The sequence below is a fragment of the Sitodiplosis mosellana genome, unplaced genomic scaffold (assembly GCF_009176505.1).
Source record: "Sitodiplosis mosellana isolate CC-2019 unplaced genomic scaffold, AAFC_SMos_1.0 Smas_scaffold_6150, whole genome shotgun sequence".
NCBI lineage: Eukaryota > Metazoa > Arthropoda > Insecta > Diptera > Cecidomyiidae > Sitodiplosis > Sitodiplosis mosellana.
The window spans coordinates 4,394,172-4,407,364 of NW_022601391.1; the positions used below are offsets into that span (position 1 = coordinate 4,394,172).

General features: G+C 33.7%; 1 protein-coding gene across 7 annotated transcripts in view; it reads left to right on the forward strand.

Annotated features, from left to right (window-relative positions):
• The first annotated feature begins 235 nt into the window (after positions 1–235).
• LOC129574056 (transcription factor AP-2-epsilon) overlaps positions 236–13,193 on the forward strand; it is a 35,935-nt gene continuing 22,977 nt past the window's right edge. For all 7 annotated transcript variants that reach the window (XM_055455402.1, XM_055455397.1, XM_055455403.1 and 4 more), the window contains exons 1-2: positions 236–1,945; positions 12,224–12,390. In XM_055455402.1, the coding sequence (XP_055311377.1) occupies positions 12,346–12,390 (45 nt within the window). In that variant the 5' untranslated portion in view covers positions 236–1,945; positions 12,224–12,345. The remainder of the gene's footprint in view (positions 1,946–12,223; positions 12,391–13,193) is intronic.

The following is a 13,193-nucleotide window of genomic DNA, read 5'->3' on the forward strand; positions in this document are numbered from 1 at the left end:
AACCTATATACATATGTACATCGTACATACAGCCGCGATGTGCTGCTTCTGCTGCTATCGCTGTTGTTTTCAGGAACATTTTTCGTTTTTTCTTTCATTATTACTTGGTTGTGTCATGTGGGCCTGTGAGCGATTCGACTACCGACAGTAGTCGCTGTGAGTGTGTGCGTGCCGTGTTCATCCGTTCAATCGTTGTGTGAATGTGGTTGTTCTGTTTGATCGGTTTGTTTACTCAGGCGCCGTATACCCTCAAGCTGAGAGTGCATCACAAGGCTAGTTCGATTCGAACGACAGCGCAGTGTGTATCGTATGCGCGCCAATCAATCTAAGTTTCTCGTCATAGCTTGTGTGCATCGTGGAAAAAATCTTTTTCGTCAAGTCCTCCCAGCCATTGTTGTTGCTATTTTTTTTGTAATCAATATCTTTTGCTGTATTCGACAAGAGCAAAAAAAGCAGTGAAATTCTCTGTTGTCTGTACGGTGTGTACGCACATGATAAAATAGTGAGAAATTTAGTGAAAATATTCGGTTAGTTAAAACAAAATTAGTGGCGCATTATTGCACCTCCAGCATCGTTCCATCACATTCTCACCTTTCAACAGCGGGTTGCTCACCAAATTTCGATTGATGCCACACATTTTTTTTGGATATCCATCGTTATTGATACGTTCCATTGTTCACCACCCTTTGGTCAATATCACATCATAATCGGATCGGATCGTAACCGAGCAGTTTCAACTCATCACATTATAAAATACTTAAAAACCACATAAAAAAACGTATTTGTTCAGAACAACTCGTTGAAGTATACGATCAAAAATGAAGCAAATGGTGTAAACAAATCGAAAATCAGTTGCACGTGTTCCGATTTCCATTCTTATTGCCATTATTATTCAGAAACAGTGAGAAATTAATTTAGGTTCCGGCAAAAAAAACCATGCACATACTTCATTGTTTTATAAACTGGGCAACAAATACCGTTTCCTCTAATTTAGCCAGAGTGCGTGTGTGTAGAAAATCATATCCATACATGTGAACAATTTCCGAAGGTTTCGATTGTAGGACCAAAACTTGAACATTTTATTACATGGAATAAAGTTGTCAGAGATAAAGGAAAATATGGTGTACCTTTAGTAGAACAATGTTTTTTTTCGAAAACAATAACAAAAATACAAAAAGTGCTTTATAACAAGTCTATCCAGTCTCAATTGATTGGTTAGTTTGAACAAACGTTTGCATATGAGATGAATTAATAAAACTGTGATTGATCAAACATCGAATCGCATTGAAAATAAGGAGAAAACCGAACAGGACACACTCATCGTATGAATTTTAAAAACGAGTGAATCAGACATTGACCGAACAGCAAAAATAAAACAAATCAATATTATAATGGAAATTTCCGCATAAACAATTTGCATAAGTGTCAATTTTAGTGATTTTTTCCCCAAATGTACGCACAAATTTCCTCGTGAATTTATATCCAAATAGATCTCTTCTAGTTTCAATGACCTCAAATTATGTGATTAATTGAACGGTGAATTTAGATAGTAAATGTAAATCAGAGAAAAATAAAAATCAATCCCCTGAATTCATTACAAAAAAATAAGACAAAAGTTAACATAGAAAATTTTTGTTCGAGTACAACAGTCAAACGCCTACGTACATTGTGACATTTTATGTCAAATTGATTGAATAAACAATAAAAAGAAGCATCCATATCTTTGTTCCAATTATACATAGATCAATGTTTTTTTTTAATCAATTCCCATTTTTTTACTCATTGTAAATTGTTGGTGAAATTTAAAGCAATCAACACGTATTCAAAATAGAGTGATTGATCATCATTGATTGAAGTGCCTCCACGGAAACCTTAGCTCAATTTAGTTAAAATACATCGAGCGATACAAAGAATCGATAGACATTATATCGTGCATATCAAATAAGTAAGTCATCTTATTAATTTCTATATTTTCTTCCGTTAAGTGGATAGTTAAAACAAATATTACGTTATAAAATCTTCGTGCAAGGGAATATTCCCGAATTCTCAATAAAATATGCTAATAATACATAAAATGACTGAGAAAATGAATAAATACGTTCAAGTTTGTTTGCATAATGTCAACATTTTTTTTATTAAACAACGGAAACATAACATCTTTCTCTCTCTCCCTCGCTCCCTCTCTCTCTCTCTCTCTCTCTCTCTCTCTGCATTTGCATATAATTGTTGTTATCAATAATTATGCATTGTAATAATCGAAGTTGAATGGTGTGTTGGAATTTGATCATAAGCGAGAAAATTACCACTTATATCCATTCACCTTGATAATTTGGGTTTGACATCAAATTTGCAAGACTTTCATAATTTTAGCAATTATGTATTAAAGACCACCTCGGATTATTACTTCAGAGTTCTTTATTTGTTCATTTAAAAGGTAGCTGATGAAAACGAAATCAAACGGCTAATCAAAAATGTTTTCAACCAAAAATTCAATGTAATACAATTTACAGTAGAAGCTGCAGTTGCAGTTGATTAATATGAAAAGGAAAAATATTTTACGGTCCATATTTCTGGCGTACACGAAACTATTATCGAAAAAGAAAGCAATTCATGTCTAGCTTCTTGGTTCAAATTCTAGTTATTCAAAATAAGTTTGAGGGTCTTTAATTAAATGATATTTATGTTTTTTAAAGCCTTTTTTGTTGGTCATAACACATATTTGAAGCTAAGAATAAAACAAAAAATGGAGAATAGATCGAATTTCTTCTGATTCAGAAAAAAGAATGAATTTAGCAACTCAACGTTCTATATTGCAGTAAATTTGTTTAGTCCATTGTAATTGACGGATTTGAGCAGAACATAAAGAATTTTGCGATAAAACAAAGGCAAAATATTTGAATCACAAAAAATAGGTTGTCACGTTATAAAAAATGCTTCCATTATCTTTGTTTCTTGTATTTTCGGCGGCTAAAAATGTTGCGAGCGGAATTTTGAAAGCGGTTGAGAAAAAAAGTTATATATAAATGCGTTAGCTACGAACTCAATTTGCATAAATAAACTCGTTTTTTGTTCGTTTGCGCATTACATACCAACTCTAGAATAATTCATTCATTCCAAAAAATAATCTTTCTCTCACACGAGCGCAGATACTGACATTCTTAAATGCGTCCTTATTTCGACGTATCCCATGAATGTCAAAATACTGAATAGCCGACCCGGCTCCTGACCATTCTTCGGTTTCTTCCATTTGATGAAATCTTGCATCATTCTTTGTATTTACTTGTCTAATGAGAAAAAACGTACAAGCCATTATCAATGTAATATGTGAACGAGCACCTGTTTTACTAACATCTCATGTTGACATATTTACCAATTTATTAACGGCGTTTATTAGTGCAACTGAATCATTTTACTTCAAATTAGAGTATTGATGAATGCGCTACGACACTTTCTGCGGATCTTTGCGAGTTCTCGCAATGACTTCTACAATATGCACAATACTATACCCACAATATTTAAAGCGTTTTTGATGTTTACGAATGTGCATACGTCTGTCTTATTTTTATCTCTATAGTTCTTTCTAATATCTACCATTTATACGCTGCAAATGTATGACTAAAAAAAGCCGTGGCGCGTCCAAATATTCGACATGTTCTGCCGTTGGTAAAAGCGGACTATATTTAATGCTATTTTCGATTTTGTTTGCTATAGTGAGATTTTAAGGCTGAGACACTATGCAGTTGTCATTGAACTCCAAAAATCGATCGTTTCCAGTTCTTTAATATGTAATCGAGTGTTTGCATATCCATTTAAGAAAAATAAATCAACATGCTTGAGTGCATGGTAATACAAGCCCTTTAGATCATCATTTCTGACATTTCACAGAGCATTTACATAAATTCCTCAAAAATTGCACCGGCAAACTGTTTCTTTTACATTTATGAAAAAGGATTGATTTTTACTGTGGTAAAATATAAAATTAAACACATATGAACCACCATATCCCCTAGTTGGCCACATTTTGATTCTCACAATTAAGTAGATAAGAAAAAAAGTGGCATTACAAGAGCATAGATACACTGAAAGAAAAAAAAAATACGCAAAAATGAAACATGAATTCACATGGGTATGATAGGAGATGCATGTTTCGCTTTTGAGTATTTTGGTTTTATGCTACGTTTCAGCGTGTCTATGTTCCTGTAATGCCACTTCGTTTTTCCCAGACTCTCAATTATGGTCTCTTTTTCGTAGTGTAGTTTGTTTTATTCTCGGTATATTTTTTTTCGAGTTTCGTCCCGAAATTTGCGTGCATTTGAAAATTATAGACTTGATACATTTGGTATGCCATAATTTGCCGACCCATATGAATATCGGCTAACGTACAATGTGCAACACTGCAGCCATGTCGGATTTGGACAGTCTGAGTTGGCATATTTGAGTTATTGCCCCTTTCGTTTGGAATACATCCATGATTGATCATGGTTGATCGGCATCAAAGTTTACTTAATGCAATTTGAAATGTGTGTAAAATCATACTAAATTTCGTGAACTTTTCTAAGTATTAATCGTTTGATAGTGTGAGTTTAGAAAAATCACTGCAACATATATTTTATTCAGTTTGTCTGAAGAAAAAAAATGGAACACAAATTTGTATAACCGATTGTCGATTGTCAACGCAATCATTTGTCCGAATCAATAGATAAAAGGTTTTTCATTGTATCGCTTGTTGGACTATTGCTTAAAAAAGAATTTAATCATCACTTAATTATAGTGATCGCATGCGAGACTGTAAAAATTCTTTATGAAAAGGGGAATGTGAAGAGAATAAAGAAAAATCTGGAGAACGAACCGATAAAAACTGAAATGCAGACAAATCGTCAAGCCACAGAAGACAAATGAAATTAGAACGTTTGAAAAAAATGCTCTCTTTTAACGTGTTCTTCTCAACACAACAAACAAAATCCAAACCAAAGAATGTTTAATATCCATATAAATATACATGCACTGAAGAAAGGATTAGTTACAATTTTGGTGGAAAAAAAATAATTAACAAAAATATTGAGCTCATTTGATGTTCTTCTTGTACGCTATCTATCTATATATATATATATATATCGTATACCATGAGCTAAAGCATCAACAAAAAAATTATAGTAATTTGTCGAGTGCGGATAATACTTTCGAGAATAAACGTAATATTTTCAAAGTACTTTGTTTTTGGTGATTAACTGGCCGAATGATCGGGCTGCTCATTGAAGAATTATGACATCGATCAATGAATCTTTTACAGAGTCAGTGAAATGAAGAATAAGGATAATGTGGAAAGAAATTCAACTAGACAAGAGTATTTTTTTTCTGTAATACCTGTGTGTCGAGAAATGAACACGAAACTTCGGTGTCAATTACAATGGTTGTTTAAAATATCAATGAACCATAACAGAGCAGAGTCAAGATGTTGGCGTCATTAAAATGATTTCAAGTGGTCATTATATCACAGGGAATCAAAACCACGAAAAAATGATTTCTGAATTCAATTCATCACATATCATTTGATTTGGGGATATGTACTTTGTTTTACTAATTTTTTTCATCATCTCTTTCACGATTCTCTTCTTTGTTGAAGCACACTAAAATTTGATGTGTAATATGTAATAATTTCCTGGTTTTTTTAGTATTAAATCGCTCGAGTGGAATATCAGAAAGTGTATTTATGGCCCTGAAAAAAAGTCAAAAAAGAGAAATGGGTTTAAATCCGAACAATGATTGACTGTCAGGTAGTCACAAATTGTTGTTGAGCTGCTTTACAAGTTAAAAAAAAAAACAAATTCAATGTGCGAATGTACGAATTTCATTATCACCGTTGTAAATTTCAGTAAATTATTTCTAGTAAAAAACTAACTGTAAACTAAAAAAACTTGCTCAGCAACAATACAAAACTGAATAGGCATATGTGACCAGTTTTTTTCTACTTCAATTGAACCCATAACCATATGATATAATCATTTGCTGGTTTGATTCATGATGACAGTTTTAGTCCGGAATGAAATCATTTCAAATCTACATTCATTGTAATCGATCGAAAAAGTGCATTTGCCGATCACAAAGTTAATAATAACATATGTATAAATAATCGTGTGTACGCGTGCCTGAAGTGTGTTTGGGCCACGAACTTTGCAAATTAATTTACTTTAATTTGTTTATTGAGTATAATCTTCTTGTTGTACACATATTTATTCACGTTGTATTTTTTCACTTCATCAATGTAATACAAAAGTGTATTGTGTGGTTACAGTGAACGATATAACGCGAGCGCTCCATTCAGACGATCACTAACGATCTTCATCAATACAAAAGAAGAAGAAATCAAGAAGAAAAATGAAATTTTCTCCTTCTTTTCTCTCGCTCCCTCTCTGTCTTACTCTTCATTTATACTTTGAACATTTTCAGATGATTCATCAAGTGAGCATTACCGAATGTACTCAACCTGAAACATGGTGTTTCGGAAACTTGTTGATGGTTACGAAATGAACTGTGCACTTTTTGTGGTTGAGTGCAGCGTATCGGTTTTTTTTGCACTGTTGCAATTCCTATCACGCATTTTATTTCAACTTACTAAATCACATTGGATTATATATTGGAGGGAAAATTGCACATTAAATACAGGAAAGAAAACCACACTAATCACAGTATATTAGCAGCGAGTTGAAAACACCTAAAATGAATGGAATAAAAAAAACACAGCCTCGTGCACGAGCCGTCAGTAGCATCAACAGCATAGCACAAAGAACAGCATCAGTCAGAAAGATACGCCGATTGGTTTTTTTCTCTGGGCTCATGCTCGCGACCGAAATTTAAATGGTTTATAAACGATTTCGCGTACTTTAACACCACCGGTTAACCGGATGAATAGAAATCAAAATGAATCGTAACAAACTGAATATAGAGTCATAAAAATAAAGAAATCAATGATGGCAACAAGTCGAACAAGCGATCAATGAAGAGAAAACAAAATAAAAGGCCAACCAGAAGTGCGCCAACATCTTAAGTTTGCCCAAGTACGATTGGTATCTTGTTTTGAACCATCCATAATGTGTTTGCGGTTTTTACATGTTACGTGCTTGGGGAGTGCTTCCCTGGCATGTGCTCATATGAATGCGTTAATTGAAAATAAGTGCTTTATGGAACGTGTGCTATCCAAAAATCGATTGAATTCATGCGATTCGATTTGTAGAATTTAAATAAACCTAATGTATAATAATTACAACTAAATTCATTTTCAAGTGGTCATTTTTTTCCGGTGTGATGATCGACCAGAAATTGATGCATCTGGAACTAATGCATCGAATGCATTCGGTTAATGGTTTAGTCTCTGAATAATCCTGGTCATATTTATCATTTTCCATTTCACCCATCATGGTGAACCAATCAATGGATAAATCTATCTAATTAAAATTTATCCAAATACAAATGGAATGAGCATTGAGTACTCTTTTTAATTGCGCAATTAACCATTTATGATTTATGGCCCATAAATTGCATATACACGAAATGGTCAAGTGAGCGCACAATTCATTTGCACATTTACATTTACTGCAGCAAACCATTTGTGAACGCATTATGCAGTTGGGAGAGTAGAATGAGAAAACGAAGCATATATAATTGAAATTGAAAGTAGTGAAACACATATGGTTTAAGAATACTGGTCACCAAATATTTTTATACTTCATATTCATCATCATATACATCATTGTTATGTTTATAAAAGAACGTAATTCTAGATGGGCTTTTTTTTTAATTTTCGTTCATGAAGAATAAAAACAATCAGCTGTAGAGAGTTGCTTCTTTAGTTAGCTACCGAAATACAATAATTGATACAATAAAGTGATGAATAAACGTAAGAACGTTGTATTTGATTGATAAAAGTTCAATGTAAAGACAAAAACGCTTAGGCGAAAGAAAACCATTCCGCAAATACTGTTTGAATGAGCATCAGCCAAAATTGAGTATTATTTCAATAAATCATTTATAAACCGATGTAATGAAACCTATTTGAATGCTATGTAACACATAAACATAAAAATGAGGAAAAGGCAAAATGGAAAACAAGAATATTTCATGTAAGACAACGACAGAACGCACATGAAAATGCACAAAATGCAAATGAAAATATACGAAGATGTGTTTGATTGTCGGTGCACATACCGAGTTAGGAATTCAACTCTTTAGAAGTTATGAGTAAATTGAAATGCATGAGTTTATTGTTTGTGGAGAAACTGTGGCATCGTGCACACTTGGCAAGTTGGCATGAAATGAGAAGAGTCTTCCTTCTCAGAAGACGTTGCTGAGTAAAATTATTGAATGACTGTTGCCTAGTATGGCATGATGAGGGAGAGAGAGACTCCCATGGGAAGTCCATCAATCTCTAACTTTAATAACGTCCGGTGTATAATTGATCGATATTGTATGCGTGGAACCAACTAATAATTCATTGTCTCATTTTTCTAAATACTGTTTCGAAACTGAACCTGTGCCAATATTTGACGCGTTTACTAACTCGTTATTGACGTTTTCTCCCTCACATTTCTCATTGTCAGGTCCGTGTTGGATTGGGTCGTACGACCCAAATGGACATTCATTTTGTGAGCCGTGCAATGAATATTTGATTTTAATTTGCAATGGATATTTAGTTATGTCCAACCGTTTATTTTACGATCCATATTCTCAGGCGTATAAATTATATGAGCTATTTCACTTAATGCGAAATTGCATCCGATGCTCAAAATTATCCCGACTTTGAAGTGAACCGAACAACGTATGAATAAAAGGAATCATTAACGCTGAAATCAATGCAGATTCATACATCGTTGTTGGTCCAAACGTTCGCTCTGATATTTAGATAAATATGTCGAAACGCGAAAATTAATTAATTTATATTTATTTCATGTACTCTATCCGAATAGGGATTGTTTTTATTGAAATTAAATTCGAAAAACAAACCAAAAAATATCTCTTAATAGAAACAGAAATTACCTCTGCTGATTTTATTTGGATTGTCATAGCCAACACTAGGAAATCTTGGTAAACCACAAACTCAAATTACCATCCAAAACTGTAATGAATTTTTAATTGACCCTTGTACATTTCCGCAAAGCGTAATTGCATTTTATCAATATAACATTTGGAAACATCAGAAAATGAACAAAGTGATGTAAATATGTACAGCATGTAAATTGACTCGACGGTGGTTTCACGTATTCTTTTTTTTTATTACGAGAACTATTTAAAAACCACCATAAAATGTTCAGGATGAAACGATTCAAAAGTTTCATGGACATCGATACTGAACATTCTACCACCAGTCGTCCACCACGCATATGTAGCACGTCAAAAAGAACGATCATACAAAAGACGATATAACCAGACAAATGCAAATCAATCAAAATCGTAATATTGCATATCTATTGGTGAGACGAAAAAGAACGTTGGTTCGTCCATTTCAAAGCAATAAAAGGAAGTATGTTTCAGTGCAAGCTAAATGACAAACTTTGATAGCATTGACGCTCAACGACCAATCCATAAACTTGGGCCTGATTTGCACTTCACATTGCGAGTGAACTGAACAGACATTCATACAGTTGACACATGTCATTCCGTAATGTGTGTACCAAAGAAACATGCCTTGGTTTTAGTCAGAGAGAATCGACTGAAAATAAGTATGCATACTTCTTTTTCAAATATTCAAATTGAAGAAAAAAGAACATGCGCTATTTTACCTCCCACCAATGGATATCTAATATACGAAAACAGAGTCATTCCGAATAAATGGAAAGATAGATGACAGAAAAACCGTAAACTTTTGGAGAAACGATCAGCATAAGATTAAGAGATTCTTTGCAGTAATCGGATATATTTAAATGCTGTATGAAATTCCATTTCCAGGCGATATTCGTTAATGGTAGACGTGATTGGTACTATTGATTGAATAGAAGAATACTGCAAATACAATAGCTAAATTGGTATTTGTCTAACAATATGCGATGAAGTCTTCAGGTAATTGCAACAGTAAACGTTGTACAACTCCGATGTACCATCCTATTAGTAAAAATCCAATAGCATATCTCTAATATTAATTTTGTCACCAGTTTTAATAGTCAACAATTTGGCACGTATTGAATTTAGTCAATCGAAGGAGGCGACCGTGTGGATTGATATGCCCTCCGATCCTATTCTATGGATCAGACGCCATGAAAATTCAACAGCATAGTTTAATCGATGTTATAGGCATTCATTAGGTAAAACCGACTGTACACACACATAACAAGCCAACCAATGTTCAGCGCGAATCAATTTTGTTGTCTTCTCTCTGGCCGCTGTAAATATGCGTCTGTATTTCCAATCGAAAAGAACTTATAATTTTCATTTTTACTTATGAACATTTGATTTCTGTAAAGTGTGTTATTAAGCTACCGTTGTACACACATGTACGGTAAGACTGACTGCGCAAAATTGTTAGGGTCCTGCACATTCAAAATATCATACTAAAGAATGTGGATAACACATACAGGTCATTTTCTGTATAATAAAAATGTTGACGATAATTAGTTTTCTCTTTTTTTCGTGTGCCTGTTAGCCCTTCTGAATTCCGGAGGATGTGCTGTTATAAATCGGTCTATTCGATACTTGCGCATCGATTGGTGTTGTACATCCAAATCTGCGTCAGTGCTGTTCTGCTTTTGTGCTTTGTTTCTTTCTCTTCTGCTCCACACTGTTTAAATTGTGCACGAGATGCACATCACAGTCATACAGAAACACTTTGGCCGCTAAATAACCGGCATGAATAAAATACTACACGGTAAATTGTAGCCACATTCCACAGCTAATTTATCGTGGCATAGCATCGGTGTATCGTGATTAAGCAGACGCACACACATACCCAGTCAACATTTCTTTTTCTGTCTCTCTGTATTCATTTTTGCGCTGATTTCGGTGGCAGTATAATTATCGAAGTATAACGATAGAATGAGTGGTGGCGTTCGAAAATCCAGTAGTTAATCTGCAAATTAAGAGAAACATTCTTCTTTTTCAATCAAAGAGCATATTCGAATCTGCATTATATCAATTACCAGAAATGTAGCCGATTTTTTGTACTTCCAGTTCGATAAATGATTGCATTTCCAACTATCGAAACTATTAAGAAAAATAAACGATTCTTTTTGAAATCAAATGCAAAATATAGAGTGTGCAATGTGCATGAAGAGTTTCTTTGAGAGACCCTTAGAACCCTTTTTTATATATTTGAAGTTTGTATTATATTTTAACATAATCAAAAAAATATTTCAAAATAATAATCAGACTGATGTCAGCAGATACCAGAAAAGAATGTACCGAATCCTGCTTAATATCTTTTAAATGATTCAAATATTAAATTTTGTGACAGAACATCAAGTTTTTTCCCAAAATGGAAATGCTATGCTACGTTCCAGACGTCGAAATCCTATCGAACATATAACATTGACACTCTCATTTAATTTAGCTCCATCGTTGATCATACACAAGTTTTATAGGAATGTGCAGTGCAGATAGTCTTTGCTGCTATCGCACCATGGAAGTATATTTGACAGTTTTTTATGTGAATGACCCATGTAAAAAAATTCTCTTTACCTTAACTATCATTTCAATTGTTTATAAAAATAAAATGTTTTATTTCTATAAATCAAATCAATTGTAATGGTGCCACCAACAGCTCACACTGCTTCGAATACCAGTGGTGATGCCTTAATTTGGTTTGGACGAAAATCTGACAAACGAAAAAAAAATCAATTTCGGTATCATGAACATTTTCGGAATGTTGCACACGTATAGTATTGTGTATAATGATCGCTCTTTTTGTCGGGACGAGAGCGTGCACCATGCAGTTGTACGGTTAGTCACGTGGTAATCAGAAAATGTGCGTGCACAAAGGAATGCACGAAAACGGTCCCCTCAGAAAAACGAGAAAGAACACAAGAGGATAATTGGTCATATTAAGATTTTTTCGTGCTCTTGGAACGCATTAAAATTAGCCGACTATACGATATGTTATCAGTTCTAATTGTTGGTGCTCTTTGCCAATTCTATTATTAATTAAATTTCAATCATTTTTCCATTCGTACATATGTTAACGCATATTTTTTCTAACACAGTCATAGAAGTTACTAATTTTATCATTTGTTGTCTGTTTCAGATTGTAAAAAGTGCTTTGAATGTAGTAAATTCAAAAGAGAACGAGAAAATTTCCAGTAAATTGCATCAATTTTGGTCAAAACATACGGTCTTCATTTGTTAGACAACGAGAAAACTACGGATATGTCTTTCCGTTGTGTTCCCTCATACGACGCTAGCGCTCAATGGGTAAGTTGCATGGAGCAGTTGAACTACAAGAGACTTCTTGTTTTGAGCTTTTTGTTTTGTAATATAAACTCAACATAGACTTAGTGTAGCGCCACATCGTGGCATATAGGTAAATTATAATTGAACATTTTCTTCAGTGGAGTTGCCACGTTTTTTTTTCTCTTCGAATCGGCTGAAACAGTATTTTGACGAAATCATATAGAATATAGCTTTCGAACAAGTTTCTCAGCAACGAATTCTGGTAGTAACAAGAACATCATTCATGAATTACCTTTGAACCAATTGGCTTAACTTTAAAAAAGCGGACAAATGAATTGATGAAAAAATTCACTATTACTTTGTCCAAAACCGTACCTAATGAAACTTGACTTCCTTTCAATACTTTCAATTCAAATGCAGGTTTTTTTGGAAAAAAAAATTTACATGCAATGACAAAAAACAATTCTTCAAAAATGAATACTAACCTATTTCGGCCCGCGATTTTTCTGCTGGCTAGAATGACCTGAAAGTTGGCATAGAAGCTAGTTTTGGCATAAATATGAAAAATAGATTTCGAACTTTACTCCAAAAAAAAATTTCAATTTTCCAAGGCATTTTTTTGCCGATTTTCCGAATTTTCGAACAGATGGGCCTGGCGATCTCCAATCGACACCCTAGATATTAAAATTATTCAAAATGCAAACAGGTCTATTAGATTTTGAGATAAACTACATTTATTGGAAATCTTTGAAAATTTCATGTCTGAATGGCTTCAGGCAGGGCCGTAGCCAGGATTTTTCCTAGGAAAGTGTGGTTCCACTTTA